At 46.3% G+C, this 22,598-nt stretch overlaps 1 protein-coding gene across 1 annotated transcript in view; it reads left to right on the top strand.

The window, feature by feature from the left end:
* The window catches only part of ACAA1 (acetyl-CoA acyltransferase 1), a 193,093-nt gene that overhangs the window by 78,937 nt on the left and 91,558 nt on the right, over nt 1-22,598 (top strand). The window contains exon 4 of the mRNA XM_068123575.2: nt 21,645-21,702. Coding sequence (XP_067979676.2) covers nt 21,645-21,702 — 58 coding nt within the window. The remainder of the gene's footprint in view (nt 1-21,644; nt 21,703-22,598) is intronic.

Raw genomic sequence — 22,598 nt, 5'->3', positions numbered from 1 at the left:
GGCACACCTCCCATGTAGATCAAATTTGTGCAGCCTCTTTCTAATGGTAGACTCGTGCACTTTAACATCAACAGTTGCAAGAGCTACATGTAGGTCCCATGATGACATTCTGGGGTTCTTAGAGACTTCTTTCAGCATCTTGTGGTCTGCTCTCGGGCTGAACTTGCTGGGGCAGCCTGGCGTGAACAAGTTGGCAGTTGTTTGGAATCTTCTCCACTTGTAGATGATCTTCCGGACAGTCGAATGATTGATTTCAAATTGTTTGGAGATCTTTTTAAATCCCTTCCCAGACTCGTAGGCATCCATAACCTTCTTTCTGAAGGCCTCACAGAATTATTTTGATCTAGGCATGGTGACGCCGCACACTTCAACAACAAAGAGCAAACCAAACTAAATGTCTGAGGTTTAAATAAGACAGGGTCCTCCAAGATCCTTTCTAACGATGTTCTAATCATTTGCGCCTGAGCTGGTGCACCTGATTCTAATTTTAGGTATTTGAAGTAGTGATAAATGTAGGGGTGTACTTACTTTTTCCACATGCGAAATTTGCATTTATGTTTATTTAAATTATACAATGGATGACAAAATGTAAATGTTTCATGATATTTGTTATATTATATCACCTTTATCTATCAATATTGTTGAAATGAAGATCAAATAGCTGTATGTTGAAATATGTTGGAAAAGTCAAAACTTTACATGGGGTGTACTTACTTTTTCACATGACTGTATATATATATATGTATGTGTATATGTATATGTATATGCTTATATATTGTTACGCAACCGTGATTAACACCACAGTTACGGATGGCCGATTTGCGAGACTTTAACTCCCGAGGCGAACACTCAATGGCGGACTCAAGTTCAACACAAACGCGTGGAATGGCGGGACACAGCGAAGGCTCCGCAACCTTACCTATTAAAATCAAACACCCAGGAAAACTGCGTTCAGATATATATACAGAAAATAATATAAGGATTTATTATCGAATAGTAATACAGTGAAAAAGCCGCGCCGGTAAATCTAATAACTCTAAATCGGGACATCCCCACACGACTGACAGCAAACACGATACGAGGGAGATTATGAATACAAAAATAACACGTCACGTCGTTCAAATGTACGCGGATGCTGCTTATCTGTCTTTTGGTTGTCTTGGTGGCGGCCGTCCACACCGCTCCTTTTGGCCCGATCGCACACCACCAGGTCCTTCGCTCCAAGCTCTACGAGGCCCCGCTCCAAGCACCACGCGTCCGACGCGTGGCCAGCAGCTTCACACGAGGACGATCTCCACAAGGCCCGTGCACCAATGGTTCAACGGAGGGCTCGACTTGCAATGAACTGCTGCGAACTGCCGCGTGCTCTGTGGGCTTGGTGTGCTCGGTGTGTGAACGAACTCTCCACCAACTGCCTTCGGGGAGCTTTTCCACCAACTGTGTCTCTGCGTCGACTGTGTGCTCCAACCAACTCCTACGAACTCTCTGGTGTCTGCCTGCGTCTGCCCCGAACTCAACTGGACTCTACTCAACTGGCGTTCGACCGTCGCATATATTGGTGGCCGATGACGTCACATTGGCGCACTCCTCAGCCAATCACAGCCTCCCAACTCGCCCAGGTCACGCCCTCTGCGGCATGCGACTCCTGACATCTCCCGTCCGCGACCCCCCCCGCGGTCGTTTTGTAACACGTGCCAGCGAGGTTGGTAGGCCTTTGAGGTGCGAACGGCGGCGGCCAGCCGTGGCGGTGTTTTTGGCCTGGTTTCCTGTCTATTTATTACGAAGTCAATGTCAGGGAAAGGGAATTATTTAATGTTGCGCTAAGGACCTAACTAATGTTTATGTGGTTTGCAGTGCCATAATGGACAGAGGTTTGACTACCAGGTGAGACTCACAGGGGCGTTACCTTTAATCCCTCACTATTTAACACTCGGACCTCCAGGTAGATCCACAATCATACATCTTACCCCGACAAACGCCTAAACATCAAGAACTTATTACATGTAGAGTCCCTGTCACGACAGCCGAATACCTACCTATTCAGATCTACCTAGCTCTAGATATTGCTCTACCAAATTCATAACAATATGTATGTGTATCTTGAAGGAGGAAAGTTAAAAGATGAAAGACACTTATCCAACCAAGATATTCTAGTTTTGTATTTTTAATTAATTTTCTGAAATTTGTAGAATTTGTTTTTCACTTTGAAGTTGTGGGTTGCGATGTGTAAATAAAGGTGGAAAAAGTCTGATTTCATGCATTTTAATTCCAGGCTATAAGGTAACAAAAAGAATGTGAAAATTTTGAAAGGGGGTGTAGACTTTCTATAGGTACTATATATATATATATATATATATATATATATATATATATATAAATTATATATATATATATATATATATATTGTTTTGAATTTTAGGTAGGGCATATATAGATTTAGGTAGATCTGCATAGGTAGGTGTCCGGCTGTTGTGATAGGGAACCTCACCTGTAATAAGTTCTGTCTAGGCTTGGTGTCGGAGTAAGCTGGGTATCTGTGTTCCCGCCACGAGGGGGCGGGGCTTGGTAACTAGAATTAAGGCATAAAGATAGGATTCCATTGTATATCGTCCCCTCTGTGATCATTCCAGTGTCCCTTATGGCAACACATCACATACATTAGCTAGGCCCAATAGAGCACCACATTAATTAAATTCCCCCGCCGCCGCAATGACTTACGGAAGAACAAACCTGAAGCGACCACGCACAACACCAGCAGGGCGACAGGCATTGCACAGGCAGGCCGGGAGCCACACCCAGGAGGACTCGTGACTGGCCAGGGGAGGGGCGAACAAGAAGCTTTCCCGTGATTGGTGGAAGGGAGGGAGCAAGGACGTGCCACACTGATTGGCCACCGACCAATGACACCATGGCCAATCAGTGAGGAGGGCACAAAAGAACTACCCACAAGCTACACGCGGATTGGAGGGGAAGGGCCAGTGACATCAGACCAGGTCTGATAAAAGTAAGCGGAGATGGACATTTTCTCTCTTCTCTCTTCCCTCTTCGCACTTCGCCTCTGCCTCTTCACCTCTGCCTGCCTCTTCCTGCCTTCCCGCGTTGGAGACCGTTCCTTTCTTTACCTGTTGCCCGTTGCGCGTTCCTGTGCCGGCGGACCTCTCATCTTGGTTCCGGATGAGGGGGGCGACTCCGCGTGGACGAGTCTGGGCATGGCCGGAGGAGCGATCTGCACGTGACCCATTCTAGTTGCACGGAGGGCTGGTGGAACACCCGTAGACGGGACCGAGCGGTTCGCGCCGACCAGAGCCGCGTCAGACGGAGCCTGACCGACCTGACTACACGACAGAGCTAAGCCAACACAAACGCACCACACAACGTTTGCTTTTATTCATCCTTCCATTGTCTTGTAGTTTCAGTCTGTGAATGGGATCCCAACCTTGGGGGTTTAGTTTTTACCGTCCCATCCTTTGTTATTGGGTAACGTTTAATAAATATTTCTTTTTGTACATAAATCCGTTTTCGTTTGTGAGTTACTTTCCGCAGGGTAAAGACGCTGGCGCGCGTGGACCGTGAGGTAAATCTTGCCGCTTCTTCTTCCTCTTTCCTCCTTCCTCCTGCGCGTGTATAGCAAATCTGCCATTGATTGTCGCCTCATTAAGCTCGATTGCCATTCGCGATTTCCCCGGTCTTAACCGAGGGGGAGTCGTGCGACAATATAAACCAGTTTTTCCTGATATAGTTGGAGTTCTTGATTTTCCTGGAATATCCAGTTGATATTCTATTTGAGTTGATATAGGAATGACACCACAACACAACACTGCAATCCTTTTACAGATTGCCATCATGACATATTTTGACATTTTCCACCTCAATATCACAATAAATACAATTCACAAATTACGCCAATCCAAACTACAAATCTACAACTACCGCTCACATAAACATCATCTTGCAATTATTGTTACTATTGCCACCTACAACAATAATCTCAAAAACAAATCAATGTCATCAATGCCATTTTCGAGGAGAGATCATTTTAAATTGGATCATGTGGAAAACCTTTCATATTTCCAGGAGAACCTGGGTGGGGGGGGGGGGGGGGGGGGGGGGGGTTCCAAGCCAGCATGAAAGAGAAATCTTGGAGTTGTCGTTAAGTGTTCGTTCTCTCAACTCACACTCTGTACAAGCGGATGTGCATAACGTTGTACCATCCCATCTATTCACTCTTATGTGTGCTTTGGGAAAAGAGGAGACTTCCGCGTTCATTATACAGATTAATAATCTCACGTTGGATTCTTTGATCGGAAATTCGATTCGGTACTTTATTATTTCATGGATACCGCTTACAAAACGGAATGTGATATTTTTTTTTTTTAATCCTGATAAAAGTATTAAAATGACCTCATTTTTTACAGATATGTAGGCCTAGTCGTACAGAGATGTTGAATTACATGCACCAAAAAGAACTTCATGGAATTGGATACTTTATTTTTTTTAATTTTATTTTAATACAAGATTGAGGCTCGTGTAAGAGCTAAAAGAGGAGGGGATACTGTCATTTAATTTGATCTTTTTCCTTATTGTACTATCTCTCGTCATATCGGAGACGTGCCCATGCAATTCTCACTGCGCATATCCACGTGTACATTTATAAAAGGGCAAGACTGGTGTTGGCTTAACGGTCAAGGTGGCTGGCTTGAGATCTTAGGGTCCTGAGTTTGAGACCCTGCCATGTCGTTGAAATAACACCAGTTGAGTTCACTCAGCCTGTCATCCTTCCGAGGTCGGCAAAATGGATACTTTATATGAATTTATTTTATATGATTTTATATATTTTATATATAAATTTTATTATATATATATAAATTAATATATTATATATAAATAAATTATAAATATATTATAAAATTATAAATTTATAAATTATAAAATTTATAAATTATAAATTATAAATTATTATAAATTATAAAATTATAAAATATATTATTATAAATTATAAATAAATAAATATATTATATATAAATAAATATATATATATAAATATATAAATAAATAATAAATAAATATATATAAATTTTATTTATATATAAATAAATTTTATATATTTATATTTTATATATAAAATATATATGATTATATATATTTTATATATAAAATTTTATATATTTATATGAATTCATAATTCTTTATATGAATACATCCTCAGCTTACTGAGGTGATAGGGGGCACTGCATCAGCGGCACAGCGGCGCTCCCAGAAAATGATGTAGTCGAGCAGCCACAGGCTGAACACAAACCACTAGCACCACTGAAAGGGCCACGTGTTCACTTATTTTAACGAAGTTCGTTTAGCCAGAAATGTCAGTGAAATGAACTCTAAATTGAATGGTAAGCACGTCACCTACGATGATTTAGTGTGTATTTATTGGTAGTTACAGAACTTACACTGCAGTGTAAAATCAAATGGTAGAGTATGAAATTGAGTACAACTGAATAAACACCTCCATGCAGGTACATTCATTTAATTGGATTTGATTTACTTTACTCAACAGAGCATTGGTGCTGCCAAAGCAGTTTATTGGCAAGGGTTAAACTAGGTGGTTTGCCATTGCCTCCCCGGTATTGTTTGTCCCTGCACTCTCCTTTCAAATGCTGAGCATCAAACAAGGAAGCAGCACATTCAATTTTAAGTCTTCGGTGTGACTCGGACTGGGTTTAAATCACAGACTTCCAGACACCGAATGTATGCTGTAACCATTACCTTATCCAATGATGGCCATTTTTTTTTTCGGACTACCATTTCACCTTGACCTTCAACATTTAGGGATAGAGTGTAAATTTTAAAAAGGCGTCATAATTGATGGAATCTATCCAGAAAACTCAACATCATGAAAATCGGAGGAGAATTATTCACGTTATGATCAAAAAAGTGTTTTTTTGTTAATTAGGTCACAATCGAAAAAAAAGTAGGTCAAGGACACGAAACAAATATTAGGTGCACAACTTCAGTGCAGGTACACTATTATGATGCAAGAACATCTTAGAATTTAGAAGGCCAAGCGGTCAATGAGATTCCACATTGGCAAAATTGACTGATGACAAATAATTCGGTTTTTTCAGACCGCCATTTGACCATGACCTTTAACCCTGTGCAGTATGATGTAAATTAAGTTTAAATGTAACTTGTTACATTATCTTATCTAGTTATTAGGTTAGGCTATCTGGTGAGTGCAAATTCGTTCTAATCAGACAAACCTTGGTTGAGTTTTGGTGAAAAATGAAAATATGTCTAATTGGGTCATGACCTTAAAAATAGGTCAAGGTCAAAATTATGTAAACCCTACATACTTTTTATTCCCATTATTGAAGTGATTTTTCACCATTGAAAATTTCACCATCATTCTGAAAATCCCAGCCGGATCCGAGGTACAGTTCAGACGGCAGAAAAGGGATAAAAATCTTAATTGGTGGTTTTATACACCTAAGGTGTACGACCTTGACCTTTAACCAGGAAGGGGTATGATATGAATTAATCGTAAATGTGACTTGCCCTAAGCTATCTAGTAAGGGCAATTTTGTTCAGATCGGCCAAACTTCCGTCGAGTTATGGTGAAAAATGTTAAAATGGCTATAACTAGGTCATGACCTTAAAATTAGGTCAAGGTGAAATGTCAAGCATGCATACTTTGTATTTTTTTTTTGGGGGGGGGATACAAGATCGAGGCTCATGAAAGAGCTACCATTAATCACACAAAATCAAACCGACACATAAAACACAAAATAAGGGGAGCGGAAGACAAGATGGGGAGAGAGGGGGAAGGACACAAACACAACATTTGAGAGCAGGGACATCGGGAGAAATGTGGGAGGTAGAGGGTTTTGGGGGAGGAGGGAGAGGTATAAAACATATGGACATGGCAAGGACTTCCAGGAAAGAAGTTGGAATTTCAAAAATGTGTATCTGGGGTGAATTTGCGGTGGTAGAAGAGATCAAGGTTTTGGATGGGGGAAGATAGGAGATGGTGGTGAACAGCTGTTTTAAAGACCTGGAGGGAGGAGTGGGATTGAAGGGAGTGGGGGAGTTTGTTCCAGAGGTGGGATAAAAGGGGAATGAAAGAGTGAAGGTGAGCAGAGAGCCTAGATTTTGGCAGTTTAACCATAAGAGGGTTGCTGGCAGATCTTGTGCAACCTGTAGGAATATTTGGGGGACAGAGCACAGAGAGAGCTGGAGGAGCAAGGCCGGAGAAGATTCGGTAGAAGACGGAAAGACCACCAACCTGCCTGCGGTGAGTGAGTGAAAGGCCCTCGGAGTTAGCTTCATCGCGGTAGATTCCAATGATTCTGAACGCTTTGGTTTCAACAGCGTGAAGACGAGCTAGGTGTGAGGCAAGAGCACCAGCCCAGAGGGGAGAGCAGTATTCCATTGAGCTGCGGATGAAAGCCTTGTATGTGGTGAGGAGCTCAGGTGTGCCAAGAAAGGACTTCACACGACGGAGGATGCCCAGTCGGCGACTGGCTTTGGAGGCCAGATTTGAAATGTGGTTTTCCCAGGAAAGATCATGGCAGATAGTGAGACCCAAAAGCTTGAGCGACAGAACTTCTTGGAGAGGATTGTTGAGAATGTAGATGGGAGGGTTGTCCAGTCGGTCTTTTCGGAGAGACATAGTAAGAGTGTGAGATTTGTCAGGATTGAAAGACATGTTCCACTTGTTTGACCAGTCTGTGAGTCTGTGTTAGTGTTAGTGTTAGTGTTAGGGTTAATGTTAGGGTTAGGGTTAGTGCTAGTGTTAGGGTTAGTATTAGCGTTAAGGTTAATGTTAGCGTTAGCATTTCCTTTGAGACCAAGACGGTCGTTACATCATTGACAGGGTGTACACAGTTGTTAGGGTTAGTTATTAGGTTGTTATTTGGTTGTTCATTTACTTTGTACCATTTACCCCTCCCTCCTCCACAAGCCCTCCGCCTTCCACAGATCTACCGACGTCCCTGTTCTCTACTGTTGTTGTGCTTGTGTGCTTCTCTCTCTCTCCCCCTCTTGTCTCCCTCTTGTCTCTACTGTTGTTGTGCTTGTGTGCTTCTCTCTCTCTTTCTCTCCCCCCCTGTTGTCTCCCTCTCCCTTCATTGCATGTTTTATGTGTCTGTGCATGTATTCTTGTTCAATATGTTATCTTTTACACGAGCCTCGATTCTGTATACCAAATAAAAATCCTGTTAAAATTTGAGGTCAATCAGATGAAAATTGTGGATTTTAGAAATTACACCTATGTTGTTGACCTTTAGCTGATGTTGACCTCAAAATAATTGGTTGTTGAATTTGGTGAGGTGATATGAAAATCCTGTTCAAATTTCAAGTCAATTGGATGAAAATCGAAATTTTTTGAAATTTTGCCCATGTTGACCTTTTAAACTCACAAATAATTTGCTCCTTGCTAATGACTCTACCATGTGGTGACGTTTCCTGAATATCGGAGTAAAAATGTTACCTGTAGGATGTTGACAGACAAACAGACAAAGAATAATGCACACGACCATCCAATATATAAACCTACGATTTTCACAAGTAACAAACAAGAAAGAGCAATCGGAGATTTCCGACCCTCCCCAGGACGTGTGTAGTTTTGACCTTGGGTCCTCGGGGTCTTTTGTGTTTTTTGGGTCCTCGCGGTATGCAGGTCCTCGCGACTAAAAGAGCTGCAGAATGTGCTGAGGTTCTCCTGATGTTTTGAGTAGTTCATGAATGTTTCATTATCCGTCTCCGGGTATCTCATGAGTACACTCGAGCAAGGTACACTCAAGCTGCTGGCTCTTCCGCACAATGGGATGCAGACCAAAGCTGTATTCCTTCTGTCGTTGTTGATGAACACAAGTGCGAACGCAAGCATGTTTGTTTGTTTTTTTGTTTGTTTTTTATATACAAGATCGAGGCTCGTGTAAGAGCTAACATTAATAACACAAAAACAAACGGACACATAGAACATATGATAAAGGGAGCGGGAGAACAAGATGGGGAGAGAGAGGGAAGCACACAAGTACAACATTTGAGAGCAGGGACATCGGGAGATCTGTGGGAGGGAGAGGGCTTGGGGAGAGGACGCGTGGGAAGGTGTGTGAGGGGTGGGAGACTTAAAAAAAAAAAGAAACACATGGACACAGCTAGAACTTCCAGGAAAAAAAGTCGGTATTTCAAAAAAAAAAAAGTGGCTCTGGGGTGAATTAACGGGGTAGAAAAGATCAAGGTTTTGGATGGGGGAAAACAAGTGATGGTGGTGAACAGCTGTTTTAAAGACCTGGAGGGAGGAGAGTGATTGAAGAGAGTGTGGGAGTTTGTTCCAGAGGTGGGAGAAAAGAGGAATGAAGGAGTGAAGGTGAGCAGAGAGCCGAGATTTCGGCAGTTTAACCATCAGAGGGTTGCTGGCAGATCTTGTGCGACCTGAAGGAATATTTGTGGGACAGAGCCCAGAGAGAGCTGGGGGAGCAAGGCCGGAGACGAGTCGGTAGAAGACGGAAAGACCACCTACCTGCCTGCGGTGAGTGAGTGAAAGGCCCTCGGAGTTAGCTTCATCGCAGGAGATTCCAATGATTCTGAAAGCTTTGGTTTCAACAGCGTGAAGCCGAGCCAGGTGTGAGGCAGCAGCACCAGCCCAGGAGATTTTCCGCCATGGTACAACGTGAAGATTTGACAGGGGCAGAGTGCCTTATATAATTATACTGATCGTTTGCTTCAGAAATTTCAAACATATGCAGCAAATGCAGTGCTGCATGGCACGGCCCTTGTAAGTGTAATGTAGTTCCCATAAGGGGTGCGAGCAATGTGCAAGGTCCAAATTATCTCCGCGGGGATATGTTATCACATGATGCCCGTGCAATTGGGCGCATCATGCTCTCGGAAAGTAAATTCGGACATCTTTAGTCTCCTTTCTCGACAAATTTCAAAGACCAGTCCATCAAGGAAGCTCAAAGGACGTGCAGCACTTGCTGCACTTACATTGGGTGGAACATAAAATGCATAAAATATTTTAGAAGAAACAGCAGGTGCATTTCCTCTTGGTTGTCTGTGTGCTGCCTTGGCTCAAAAATAACATTGTGGGGATTTAGCAAAGATTGTGTCAACTTAGTCACACAATGTTCTCTTCAACGAGAACCTTTTCAACTTCGTCGAGTGAAGATTAAGACTCCTCTCCGGCCTTGCTCCCCCAGCTCTCTCTGTGCTCTGTCCCCCAAATATTCCTACAGGTCGCACAAGATCTGCCAGCCACCCTCTGATGGTTAAACTGCCAAAATCAAGACACTCTGCTCACCTTCACACCTCTTTTCTCCGGACTCTGGAACAAACTCCCCCACTCTCTTCAATCCCTCTCCTCCCTCCAGGTCTTTAAAACAGCTGTTCACCACCATCTCTTATCTTCCCCCATCCAAAACCCTGATCTTTTCTACCCCCGCTAATTCACCCCAGATACACTTTTTTTTGAAATTCCGACTTCTTTCCTGGAGGTCCTAGCAGTGTCCATGTGTTTTTTACCTTTCCCACTCCGCCCCCCCCCCCTTCCCATGCCTCCTCCCACCCCCCAAGCCTTCTCCCTCCCACAAATCTCCCGATGTCCCTGTTCTCTACTGTTGTACTAGTGTACTTCGCTCTCTCTCCCCATCTTGTCTCCTGCTCCCTTCTCTTCCCTCTTCTCTTCCCTCTCCCCCTTCCCTCTCTCTCCCCATCTTATGTTTTATGTGTCAGTTTTTTTTTTTTGTGATGAATGTTAGCTCTTACACGAGCCTCGATCTTGTATACAAAAAAAAGAAATGCGCATGCGGATGGAGTAAAATCTTTGGGAAGTTGATTTGCATATACCCCAATGAAGCCCCAGTGAAGTCCATAGGCCCTGGTGTTGAAGGTGTGAGACGCTACATCTGGAGACCACTTTTCTTGAAAGTTTGCTGGCAATGTGTGTATGAGGAAAGCAATTCTGAAACAAGTCTGCTGTCGGCTTAACGGTTAAGGTGGCTGGCTGAAGAACGTATAGGGTCTTGAGTTTGAGCCACTGTCTTGCCGTTGAATTAACACCAAGAGGTTGAATCAGCCTGCCATCCTTCTGAGGTCGGCAAAATGAGTACCAGCTATCTGGTAAGGGGGCACTGCATCAGTGGCACAGCCGCGCCTCCAGGAAATGATGCAGCCAAGCAGCCACAGGCCGCATACGGATAAATGTATTCTGATTACCTCCGCCACTGAAGGTGGATGGACGTTATGTTTTCACCCCTGTCTGTCTGTCTGTCTGTCTGTCTGTCTGTTTGTATGTCTGTGAACAAAATATCTCAAAAAGTTGTGGACGGATTCGGCCGCAATTTGGCAGAGATGTAGCGTGTGTGGCAAGGACGACATGATTCCATTTTGGTGAAGATCTGGATCCGGATCCGGCAACTAGAATTTTTGAAGTGTTTCTTCACTAATGGGAGATGGGGCCAAAAATGATATATAGCAGGATATCTCAAAAAGTTGTGGACGGATTTGGACCAAACTTGGTGGACAGGTTGTGTGTGTGACAAGGACAAATAGATTCGATTTTGGTGAAGACCCGGATCCGGCTAGTATAATTTTTAAAATGTTTCTTCACCAATGGGAGATGGGGCAAAAATGATATTGTTGAGGAAATGAGAATTGTGTTTTTTTTAATTGTTGTAAACAAATATCACCCTCCTTCCTCCAGTTGTTGTGTATAAAGGTCAAAGGGCGTCCCTTAGTTAGGTCATATACAATCACGTTAGCCAATCATAGATTTCCTCCTTGTTGGTAGTTATTTCCTTATTCTGTGTATGAGGTTAAGGCTTTGTCTTCCATTAATTAATACTCCATTGCACCGAATTCAAATAGATAGATCCCCTTTTTCATTCCCATTCCAAAAGCCTTTATTACCAACTGCATTTGCCTCCATTGAGCACGCCGTCGGCTCGGAGAAGAAAGGCGTGTCTCCACCTCGTCATAGAGGGGAGGAGTGAGCCAGCCCTTGCCGACTAACCCAGAACGAGGGGTTTGGCTTTGAGAGGGCGTGGGGAGAACCGTCGAGTAGGTTCGCGAAGGTTGAAGGGCGTGGCCTATATAACCCGCGGGAGACGCCCCCACCTCAGATGAGTCCAGATGAGCTACGGAGATGAGCACAGAGGATGAGCGCTTAAAAAGCACGCGACGCACCTGAGACGAGCTGCGTGATCCAGGAGAGGAGAGGAGAGAGGGATGTCCCATGAGCTTTAAACCACCACAGCTTTGAGCTTCGACGGCAGTTTTCGACCGTGGCCGCGAAGGAACGGCGGCTGTTGAACGTGCCGATCGAGAAGGGGCGGCGGCTGCTCACTCCCGGCCCGACCGTGCTCCGGTTCCAGTTGGACCTTCCCCTCCTTCCAGCCAATCGTTCCTGCCTTCATTCCCCATTCGTGTGAGTCTGTCTTTTGTTTGTTCTGTCCTGGGTTAAGTAAGACTGCATAGGTAAGCTAAGGTGCACTGTGTCCGCTTCTCCTTCTTCTGTTTTTATTTTATTATCCTTCCTCCTCCTTGGTTGCTTTCAATTGTGTAAATAGTAAATAAATCATATTTGTATTTCTTACCCTTTGCCTTTCTTTCTTCTACATCCGTCGTTGTTGTCTTTTCCCTCATTGGACACCTGTGGCACGATTTTGGCCAACGTTTCAGGATCGGGTTAGTCTTGGTAACAGTTCGTGCCACGGTTGCTAAACACCGCTCGGCAAATTAACATCTTATCCGCGGTCACGAACGGGGCTGTGCACCGGCCTTTCCGGAGGTCGCGGTGCAGCTTCAGGGACCACGTCGGTCAGTCACAAACGAGGGGACTAATCCCCCCTCAAAGGGGAACCATAGGCCGACGTTGGGTTCCGTAACAATTGGTGTCGGGAGCGAGATACGGACCTGAAGTGCTTAGCGCGCTCAAATTACGAGTGGGCCGAAATTTTGTTATAAAATTCAAAATTTGAAAATCGTGCCATGGATGGTCAAGATGATCGGATGCCGGTGGGGGAACTAGAAGAGGGGTTAGGGGTACCCCAGGACCAGAGGGAAGAAATGGAGGAGAGCAATGAGGAGGTGGTTGAGGAGGTGTCAGGCGCACAAAATGGCGCCCTCGTGCATGTGGCTGGAGAGGCGCAAAATGGCGCCTCACACGAGGTTGCGGCAGCCGCGCCCGCAGCACTGGTGGATTCGAACCTTTTTTTGCTACAAATGGGGACCCTTATGGAAAAAATGGGTGAGCGAATGAGGGACGAAGCGAGGGCTGATAGTGAGCGATTGAGGCGCCAAATGGGAGCAATGGAGGACCAAATGGGGGCAATGAGGGACGAAGCGAGGGGTACCAGCGAACAGTTGGGAAATAAATTTGAGGGTTTAGACAAGAAATTTGAGGGTAAATTTGAGGGGTTGGACAATAAATTTGAAGGGTTAGACAACGGGATAAAAGAGGTAAAGAATGGGTTAATGGGGTTGGAAAATAGAATGGCTGCCCAGGAGAACCAGATGGAAGGAATGAAGAATGGGTTAGGGGGGTTAGCAAACACAATGGACAACAAATTGCGGGAAGTAAGGGAGCAATCCGCCCGGGAAATCAAACGGATGGGAGAGCAGATATAGGAGGTGAAAATCGGGTTGGAAGGTAAACTGGATGCTCAGAGGGATGAATTGGAACAGATGAGGGCGGCATCTACTAAAGAGATGGGGGAGGAGATAAGATGAGGTGTTGGCGAGGATGTCTCGGGGGTACGCGAGGAGGTAAAGCGAGGTGAGAAGCGTATGGAGAAAGAGGTGAGAAATAGTACGGCTATGTTACAGGGGGGCATAGAAGATCTGACGCAGGAAGTGGAACAGCTAACGGTGGGACAAAAAGAACTAGTGGAGCAGGTAGAAAAGAACAACACTGCGGTACTAGGAGGGTTGAAAGCGACACAAAACGAAATCAAAAATGACTTAATAGCGACGAAAAGGGAATGTCGGATGGTATGTGAGGGACTGATAACGAGGTTGGACGAGGTGACGGAGGAAATGGAGACGAAGGACCGGGAGGTGAGGACGCACATAGAAACGGTCAAGGTGGCCTTAGAGGATGAAATTGAGGAGACGCACCGGGAAATAAAAGAGGTGAAGCAAAAGTTAGAGGAAGTGGAAGAGGGGGTGAGTGAATTTAAGAAGAGACGGAGGGAAACTAAGAGGGAGATAAGGGAGGAGGTAATGGAATATGTGCAAGGTCGGTGCTCAAATCGTGATGGTGTGCTCGCTACCCAAATAAAGAGTTTGCAGGTGGCGAAGGAGGTGCGGAGACAAGGTGCCAAGGTGAGTGGCGTTGTACTCGGAAATGTATATGGTGTGAGGGGAGCTTCAGTCGGCTTGGGGGTTGGTTTGGACCCGGGTGTTCGTGAGAGGCCGCTGGTAAAGTGTGCGACAGGTGCAGAGTGCGAAGGAGGAGGTGCGCGAGAATGTCCGACTATGGGGTGTGTGAGGAAAAAGTGCGCGCTGAGGAGTGAGTGTGCTGTCGAGAGTGAGTTGGTCGTAGCGCGTGTGCGGGGGGGGGGGGGGGCACATGGAAGCGCGGGATGGGGAGTGTTACAGAGGATGTAACGAGAGAGTGCACACCTGTGGTGAGTGTTACGGAGGGTGTAATGGGAGAGTGTGCGCAAGAGGATGCGCAAGAAAGGTGTGTAACAGAGGAGTGTATGGGTACAGAGTGCGCTGTCAAGAGTAAGGGTGAATGCGCGACCGAGTGTGGAGGTGAGAGAAGTGAGAGTGACATGGAGCGGGAGTTGGTTGTGGCAGGTGAGAGAGGATTTTTTTTTTGTTTTTGTTTTTGTATACTGAATCGAGGCTCGTGAATGAGCTAAAAGAGCTGACTGACTGATTGGCTGATTGATTGGCTGACTGATATATCATAGAAAGCTGAAATTGTTCGTGCTGATGGACATCAAAGCTGGTACACCAGGAAAAATCACAGAACCATCGGAAAGCGTCCGTAAATGAAAATTTACGTAAAAAACTGTAAACGCATACGTTAAAAAAAAAAACCTCAATCGGATGTACACCTGGGATGGAAGGAAGCACACCTGGAATGGTAGAGCACGTATGGGAATGCACACTGGAGTTAGTAGTGAGGCACGTGGTTGGGTGTGCAAGTGAGTGCACACCCGTGGTTGTCACAGAGGAGGTGACCGAGGAAGGGGCGCGAAGAGGTGTGTTGGTGAGGTGTGCGAACGACGAGTGTGTGCCAAGGTGTGCGGTGGTCAGGTGTGTGACAAAGTCTGCGAGCGGAATGAGTGTACCTGGGTGTGTAAGAGAAGGTGCAATGATGAGGAGCATGGGAACGGCTGGATGTATGAGCAAGGAACGGGACACGGGGTGTGAGCATGCAAGTGGAGCATCGACGTTAACCGGGTTAGCGGTTAGACCGACTTATAGCCGAAGCGGGCCCTCAGTTCGTGCCGGGGTTTGCGTGCAGCGGGGACCCGCAGGGATCGTGACCGCGGCGGTTTCAAAAGAACCGCCGTGCGGGATCCACGCCGGGCCGCGCTCTGAACGGCCGCGTCCGTGCTCCGCCAGGCGGAGCAGGTGGCCCGGTAGGAAGGGTCGTCATGGCGACCCGTTTCTGTTGAGGCGTTCCGGCAGGGCGAGATCGGGCCATTGGACGGCTCCGTGCCGAGATGGTGCGTGGGATCTCGGCCCGGGTAAACCTCCTTCCCTGCACCGAAGGCCGGACGGTTCCAACCGCCGGCACCAAACAACCCGCATTCATTGCTCGGCTTTACGAAGCCGAGCTTTAGAAATGAATTGGCGCACCGAGAGGCTCAAGTGAGTAGACGTGTAATAATAATAGTGTTTTGGACCCGAAATTTAAAAAAAAGCAGAATTTGATGATTGGCAAAGGATTGGCAGATTGATGATTGGCAGGTGATTGGTAGAGTGATTGGCAAATTTTTGATTGGCTGGAATTTGGTGAGCAAAATTTATAGTGGGAGATGCCCGATGTGGTGGGATGGCAACTCTGCCATCCCTCACAGCGGGGGCAAAGGAGCACTAGTTATAGGGTTTGTGGCAGTGAAAACTAGCCCGGGAGGGTTAGGATATCGTGTGTAGGGACCTAGAGATTGACAATAGCTAACGGTAAGGTTAGGTAGTGACAATGATACCTGTAGTGGGGACGCAGGTAAATTAGTTTGGATTATAATGATGAGGGAGCGCAATAGTTTAAAGGGGCGACTGGGAAGCGCAAGTTCCAGAGGGGAGTAGTTAGATAAGAAGATGCCGTGTGTTTGAGGATCGAAAGTGTATTGAGCAGGGTATGAGTAAATGATTGTGATTGTGAGTTGTATTGAGATTGCACAGGTGTGCAACTGAACAGGTGTATGGAGCAGTGTATGAGTGAGTGATGGTGATGTGTGTTGTGTTGACCAAATGGTCCAGGGAGGAGGAGGGTGCAGGTGGCACCAGTTGAGATTGCACAGGTGTGCAACTGCAGGTGAATGGAGAATGGTTGTGTGGAATACATGGAGTGTGGAATATATGGAGTATGGAATGGATGGTCGTGGAGTGAGTATGGTGGAAACTGTGGAGTGGAGTGGATGGTGCGAAGGTGTGAATGGAGGAGGATGGACCTCATCACGAATACCCGGGGAGGGTAGTTTTAAGAGTTAGGTAGAGGGTACAGGCAAATTGTGGTTGGATATTGGCATCTGTGGTGCGTGTGGAAGAATGGAGTTTGGATGGGTGCATTAGTGACGTGGAAATGGCTGGGCGTGTGGCCTGTTAGTGTGTGTAGTTGGTTGAGCTCTCCACCACTGTGAGGATGTCGGCCAGGTGAGGCCGCAGGTGGGCTCTGGGAGCCGTTAGAGTTGTGGATGGGGCCCGAGGATCCGGAGGACGGACCCGGGTAGCCCAGTGCCAGAGGGCACCGAGTGAGGAGAGCGCCAGAGGGCCTTCCCCAGTAGATAGGTTAGGTTAAGGAGCAGGTAAGCTCGGAGGCAACTACAGTGGTGGAGGTGTGCAGGTGGGTAGACCTGCTGGGAGAGCCACACGACCCAGTCCTGAAATTGTGCAAGGGCACAGGGAGTTGAATCGGGGGAGTGAGACCCCAAATTGATGAAGCCCCACAGTTTGGTCAATGGGAATTTGGTTCTTAAAACCACATAGAGTAAGATGGCCAATGGATTGGCAGGGAAGACCCTGGGTAGTGTAAAGTGTGTTAATGTCAGTTAGAGGATAGTTAGGATGGAAATCTCCTCGCACCATCTGCATCCACTCACCTGAGGTGACAAAACCCCACACCATGCCATGTTGTTATTATTTTTGTGCAAATGTTTGGAATGTGAGATGCATCATGACATGGGTGTGTCATTGTGCTTTGTTGTTCCATCTCTTCCTCCTTATGAGGATTGATGATGAATTGGGTGATGGCAAATTTTGGATTAGTGGGAGTGAAGACGAATTTGGTATAGGGGAAATATGGGGAAGACGTGACGGTAGTGACGAATTTGTAAATGTGTAGAGTTTTGTAAATATTGGGTAAGGGCAAGGGTAGAGTAGGTAACGGGGGGGTGACGTACGGTAGGGACGAGCTTTTCTCCGCTCCGTCTCCAAACGCACCTCGCCTTGCATTGCCTTGTTTGATGTGTACCCTTGTGACCTTACCCCTCGCTCACCTGTCTTCCCCCCCCCCCCCCCCCACCTTGTCTCCCACACGAGGACTGTGCGCCATTGGGCGCCGAGGGGAGCGTGCAGGAGTCCGCCATTGTGCGCCCTAAACTCTCGCAACCACAGCTGTCTGCATCGATGCACCACCTTATGGACCACATGTCTGTGGCTGAGCACCACTGATGGACCCCATGGGTTGGTGCATGGCCCCTCTGCTGGAACCGGCCATGAAGGCCCGAGATCTTGCTGGCGGACCTTGGTCACAGGGCACCGATGCCACACAGGTGAACCACAATAGTCGGCCCTGTGGGCCATAAATAAATAAAAACGGACACGTTTGGTGCATTTCATTTTATGTCCAAATAGGCCGCCAGCAAAGAAGTTGACAACATCAGGAAGAGCATTAGCCAGCAGAGGGAGCCGAAGAGCAAGACCACCAGCAGGGTTTGGGTTTGTTTTTATTAAGAACAGTGATGACTGTGCACCAAAGGGTGCTTTGTGGTGCTTGATGGTGTTTTGGTGCGTTTTTGGGTGCTTCATGGTGCGTCGATGCAGGGCAAGCTGTCTCCCCCCCCCAAAAAAGAACAATCACAGGTCCTGGGTTGCGTGTTGTAAATAAAATAGCGTCAATTGTAAATAATGCGCCCCCACCGTAAGTGGTTAGTTTGAAGACAATTCCGCAATTCGGTTAGCTGTGGGCGTGAGTCTGTTAGGTAGGGTGCAATGGAGCAGCGGGACATATTTATTTGTGTTTTAAAACTGTCACACTCAGGGTCAGGTTAAATGTAGAGGGAACTACACCTACGTGCCACACTAAAAGTAAAGGTAATAGGCCCGGGACGTGCCTAAGAGGAGGAGTTTGCAGTGTTGAGGAAATGAGAATTGTGTTTTTTTTAATTGTTGTAAAAAAATATCACCCTCCTTCCTCCAGTTGTTGTGTATAAAGGTCAAAGGGCGTCCCTTAGTTAGGTCATATACAATCACGTTAGCCAATCATAGATTTCCTCCTTGTTGGTAGTTATTTCCTTATTCTGTGTATTAGGTTAAAGCTTTGTCTTCCATTAATTAATACTCCATTGCACCGAATTCAAATAGATAGATCCCCTTTTTCAGTCCCATTCCGAAAGCCTTTATTACCAACTGCATTTGCCTCCATTGAGCACGCGGTCGGCTCGGAGAAGAAAGGCGTGTCTCCACCTCGTCATAGAGGGGAGGAGTGAGCCAGCCCTTGCCGACCAACCCAGAACAAGGGGTTTGGCTTTGAGAGGGCGTGGGGAGAACCGTCGAGTAGGTTCGCGAAGGTTGAAGGGCGTGGCCTATATAACCCGCACCACGACGCCCCCACCAAGAGACGCGCAAGAGATGAGTCCAGATGAGCTACGGAGATGAGCACAGAGGACGAGTGCTTAAAAAGCACGCGACGCACCTGAGATGAGCTGCGTAATCCAGGAGAGGAGAGAGGGATGTCCCATGAGCTTTAAACCACCACAGCTTTGAGCTTCGACGGCAGTTTTCGACCGTGGCCGCGAAGGAACGGCGGCTGCTGAACGTGCCGATCGAGAAGGGGGCGGCGGCTGCTCACTCTCGGCCCGACCGTGCTCCGGTTCCAGTTGGACCTTCCCCTCCTTCCAGCCAATCGTTCCTGCCTTCATTCCCCATTCGTGTGAGTCTGTCTTTTGTTTGTTCTGTGCTGGGTTAAGTAAGACTGCATAGGTAAGCTAAGGTGCACGGTGTCCGCTTCTTCTTCTTCTGTTTTTATTTTATTATCCTTCCTCCTCCTTGGTTGCTTTCAATTGTGTAAATAGTAAATAAATCATATTTGTATTTCTTACCCTTTGCCTTTCTTTCCTCTACATCCGTCGTTGTTGACTTTTCCCTCATTGGACACCTGTGGCACGATTTTGGCCAACGTTTCAGGATCGGGTTAGTCTTGGTAACAGTTCGTGCCGCGGTTGCTAAACACCGCTCGGCAATCAATTAACATCTGTCCGCGGTATGAACGGGGCTGTGCACCGGCCTTTCCGGAGGTCGCGGTGCAGCTTCAGGGACCACGTCGGTCAGTCACAAACGAGGGGACTAATCCCCCCTCAAAGGGGAACCATAGGCCGACGTTGGGTTCCGCAACAATATATAGCAGGATATCTCAAAAAGTTGTGGACGTATTTGGACGAAACCTGGGGGACAGGTTGTGTGTGTGACATGGACGATTTGATTCGATTTTGGTGAAGATCTGAATATGGATTCGGATGTGAGAAATATTTAATTTTAAAGGGATTCTTCACCATTGGGAGATTGGGCCAAAAACGATATATAGCAGGATATCTCAAAAAGTTGTAGATGGATTTGGACTAAACTTGGTGGACTGGTTGTGTGTGTGACAAGGACAAATAGATTCGATTTTGGTGAAGATCCGGATCCGGCTAGTATAATTTTTAAAGTGTTTCTTCACCATTGGGAGATAGGCCAAAAATTATATATAGCAGGATATCTCATAATGTTGTGGACGGATTTGGACCAAACCTGGTGGACAGGTTGTGTGTGTGACAAGGACTAGTCGATTCGATTTTGGTGAATATCTGAATATGGATTCGGATGTGAGAAATATTTAATTTTTTAGGGATTCTTCACCATTGGGAGATTGGGCCAAAAACGATATATAGCAGGATATCTCAAAAAGTTGTAGATGGATTTGGACTAAACTTGGTGGACTGGTTGTGTGTGTGACAAGGACAAATAGATTCGATTTTGGTGAAGATCCGGATCCGGCTAGTATAATTTTTAAAGTGTTTCTTCACCATTGGGAGATAGGCCAAAAATTATATATAGCAGGATATCTCATAATGTTGTGGACGGATTTGGACCAAACCTGGTGGACAGGTTGTGTGTGTGACAAGGACTAGTCGATTCGATTTTGGTGAATATCTGAATATGGATTCGGATGTGAGAAATATTTAATTTTTTAGGGATTCTTCACCATTGGGAGATTGGGCCAAAAACGATATATAGCAGGATATCTCAAAAAGTTGTAGATGGATTTGGACTAAACTTGGTGGACTGGTTGTGTGTGTGACAAGGACAAATAGATTCGATTTTGGTGAAGATCCGGATCCGGCTAGTATAATTTTTAAAGTGTTTCTTCACCATTGGGAGATAGGCCAAAAATTATATATAGCAGGATATCTCATAATGTTGTGGACGGATTTGGACCAAACCTGGTGGACAGGTTGTGTGTGTGACAAGGACTAGTCGATTCGATTTTGGTGAATATCTGAATATGGATTCGGATGTGAGAAATATTTAATTTTTTAGGGATTCTTCACCATTGGGAGATTGGGCCAAAAACGATATATAGCGGGATATCTCAAAAAGTTGTATATGGATTTGGACCAAACTTGGTGGACAGGTTGTGTGTGTGACAAGGACGAATCAATTCGATTTTGGTGAAGATCTGAATATGTATTGGGATACGAGAATTGTTTAATTTTTTAGGGATTCTTCACCATTGGGAGATTGGGCCAAAAACGATATATAGCGGGATATCTCAAAAAGTTGTATATGGATTTGGACTAAACTTGGTGGACAGATTGGGAATGTTACAAGGACGAATCAATTCGATTTTGGTGAAGATCTGAATATGTATTGGGATACGAGAATTGTTTAATTTTTAAGGGATTCTTCACCATTGGTAGACAGGGCGAAAAGCGATATATAACATATTATAAATAGTTGTGGACGAGCGAAGACTAAACTTGGTGGATGAGTTGGTTTGGTGACAAGAACAAGCCGAATCGATATTGGTTCAGGTCCGAATCCAGATCCGGCCTATCATTGGGATACAAAACAAACTGTTCAGCCTGGCGGAGGTGTGCGCTCTCCCGAGTGCTGTTCTAGTTAATCTCGTCTTTACTCTCTCACTCCCATGCTTTGAACGTCGTGTTATGCAGAAGGACAAGCCTCATTTCTCAACTTGTGTCCCGCAGGGAATGTTTTGCAGCCTGGGGCGGGAGTTCTGATGGCTCGCATTGCCCAGATTAACAGGTACATCACAAACCCGCCGCACCATCTCACTGCGACGGAACTGGAACATCACAAACATATATTGCAGATCCAACATAGCACAGATCCACAGGTTACCATGCTTACATACTTGGCACCTTGCTAGAGTCATCTGTTCAGTACCTCACATAAGTTGGGATGAATTTCACCAAATATCAAACCTTGTAACAAGTGATGAACTAAGTGTCCTTGTAACTAAGGTAGCATGCAGGGAGTGGTGAGAAGCGGTGGTGTGGGAGTCCAGAGGGAGGGGTGGAATGGGAGGGAGGAGGTGAAAGGGTGAGGTGGGAGCATGCAGGGAGTGGTGAGAAGCGGTGGTGTGGGAGTCCAGAGGGAGGGGTGGAATGGGAGGGAGGAGGTGAAAGGGTGAGGTGGGAACATGCAGGGAGTGGTGAGAAGCGGTGGTGTGGGAGTCCAGAGGGAGGGGTGGAATGGGAGGGAGGAGGTGAAAGGGTGAGGTGGGAACATGCAGGGAGTGGTGAGAAGCGGTGGTGTGGGAGTCCAGAGGGAGGGGTGGAATGGGAGGGAGGAGGTGAAAGGGTGAGGTGGGAACATGCAGGGAGTGGTGAGAAGCGGTGGTGTGGGAGTCCAGAGGGAGGGGTGGAATGGGAGGGAGGAGGTGAAAGGGTGAGGTGGGAGCATGCAGGGAGTGGTGAGAAGCGGTGGTGTGGGAGTCCAGAGGGAGGGGTGGAATGGGAGGGGTGAGGTGGGAGCATGCAGGGAGTGGTGAGAAGCGGTGGTGTGGGAGTCCAGAGGGAGGGGTGGAATGGGAGGGAGGAGGTGAAAGGGTGAGGTGGGAGCATGCAGGGAGTGGTCCCGTAGTGTGGGTACTCTTGCTAGTATATTTGATATATGACCCAATGTGAGTGTAGAATTAT

This window comes from Myxine glutinosa, chromosome 7, assembly GCF_964187855.1.
Source record: "Myxine glutinosa chromosome 7, kmMyxGlut1.1, whole genome shotgun sequence".
Classification (NCBI taxonomy): Eukaryota; Metazoa; Chordata; class Myxini; order Myxiniformes; family Myxinidae; genus Myxine; species Myxine glutinosa.
The sequence above is the reverse complement of the archived record's forward strand: the minus strand, read 5'-3'. Positions and strand labels throughout refer to the sequence as shown.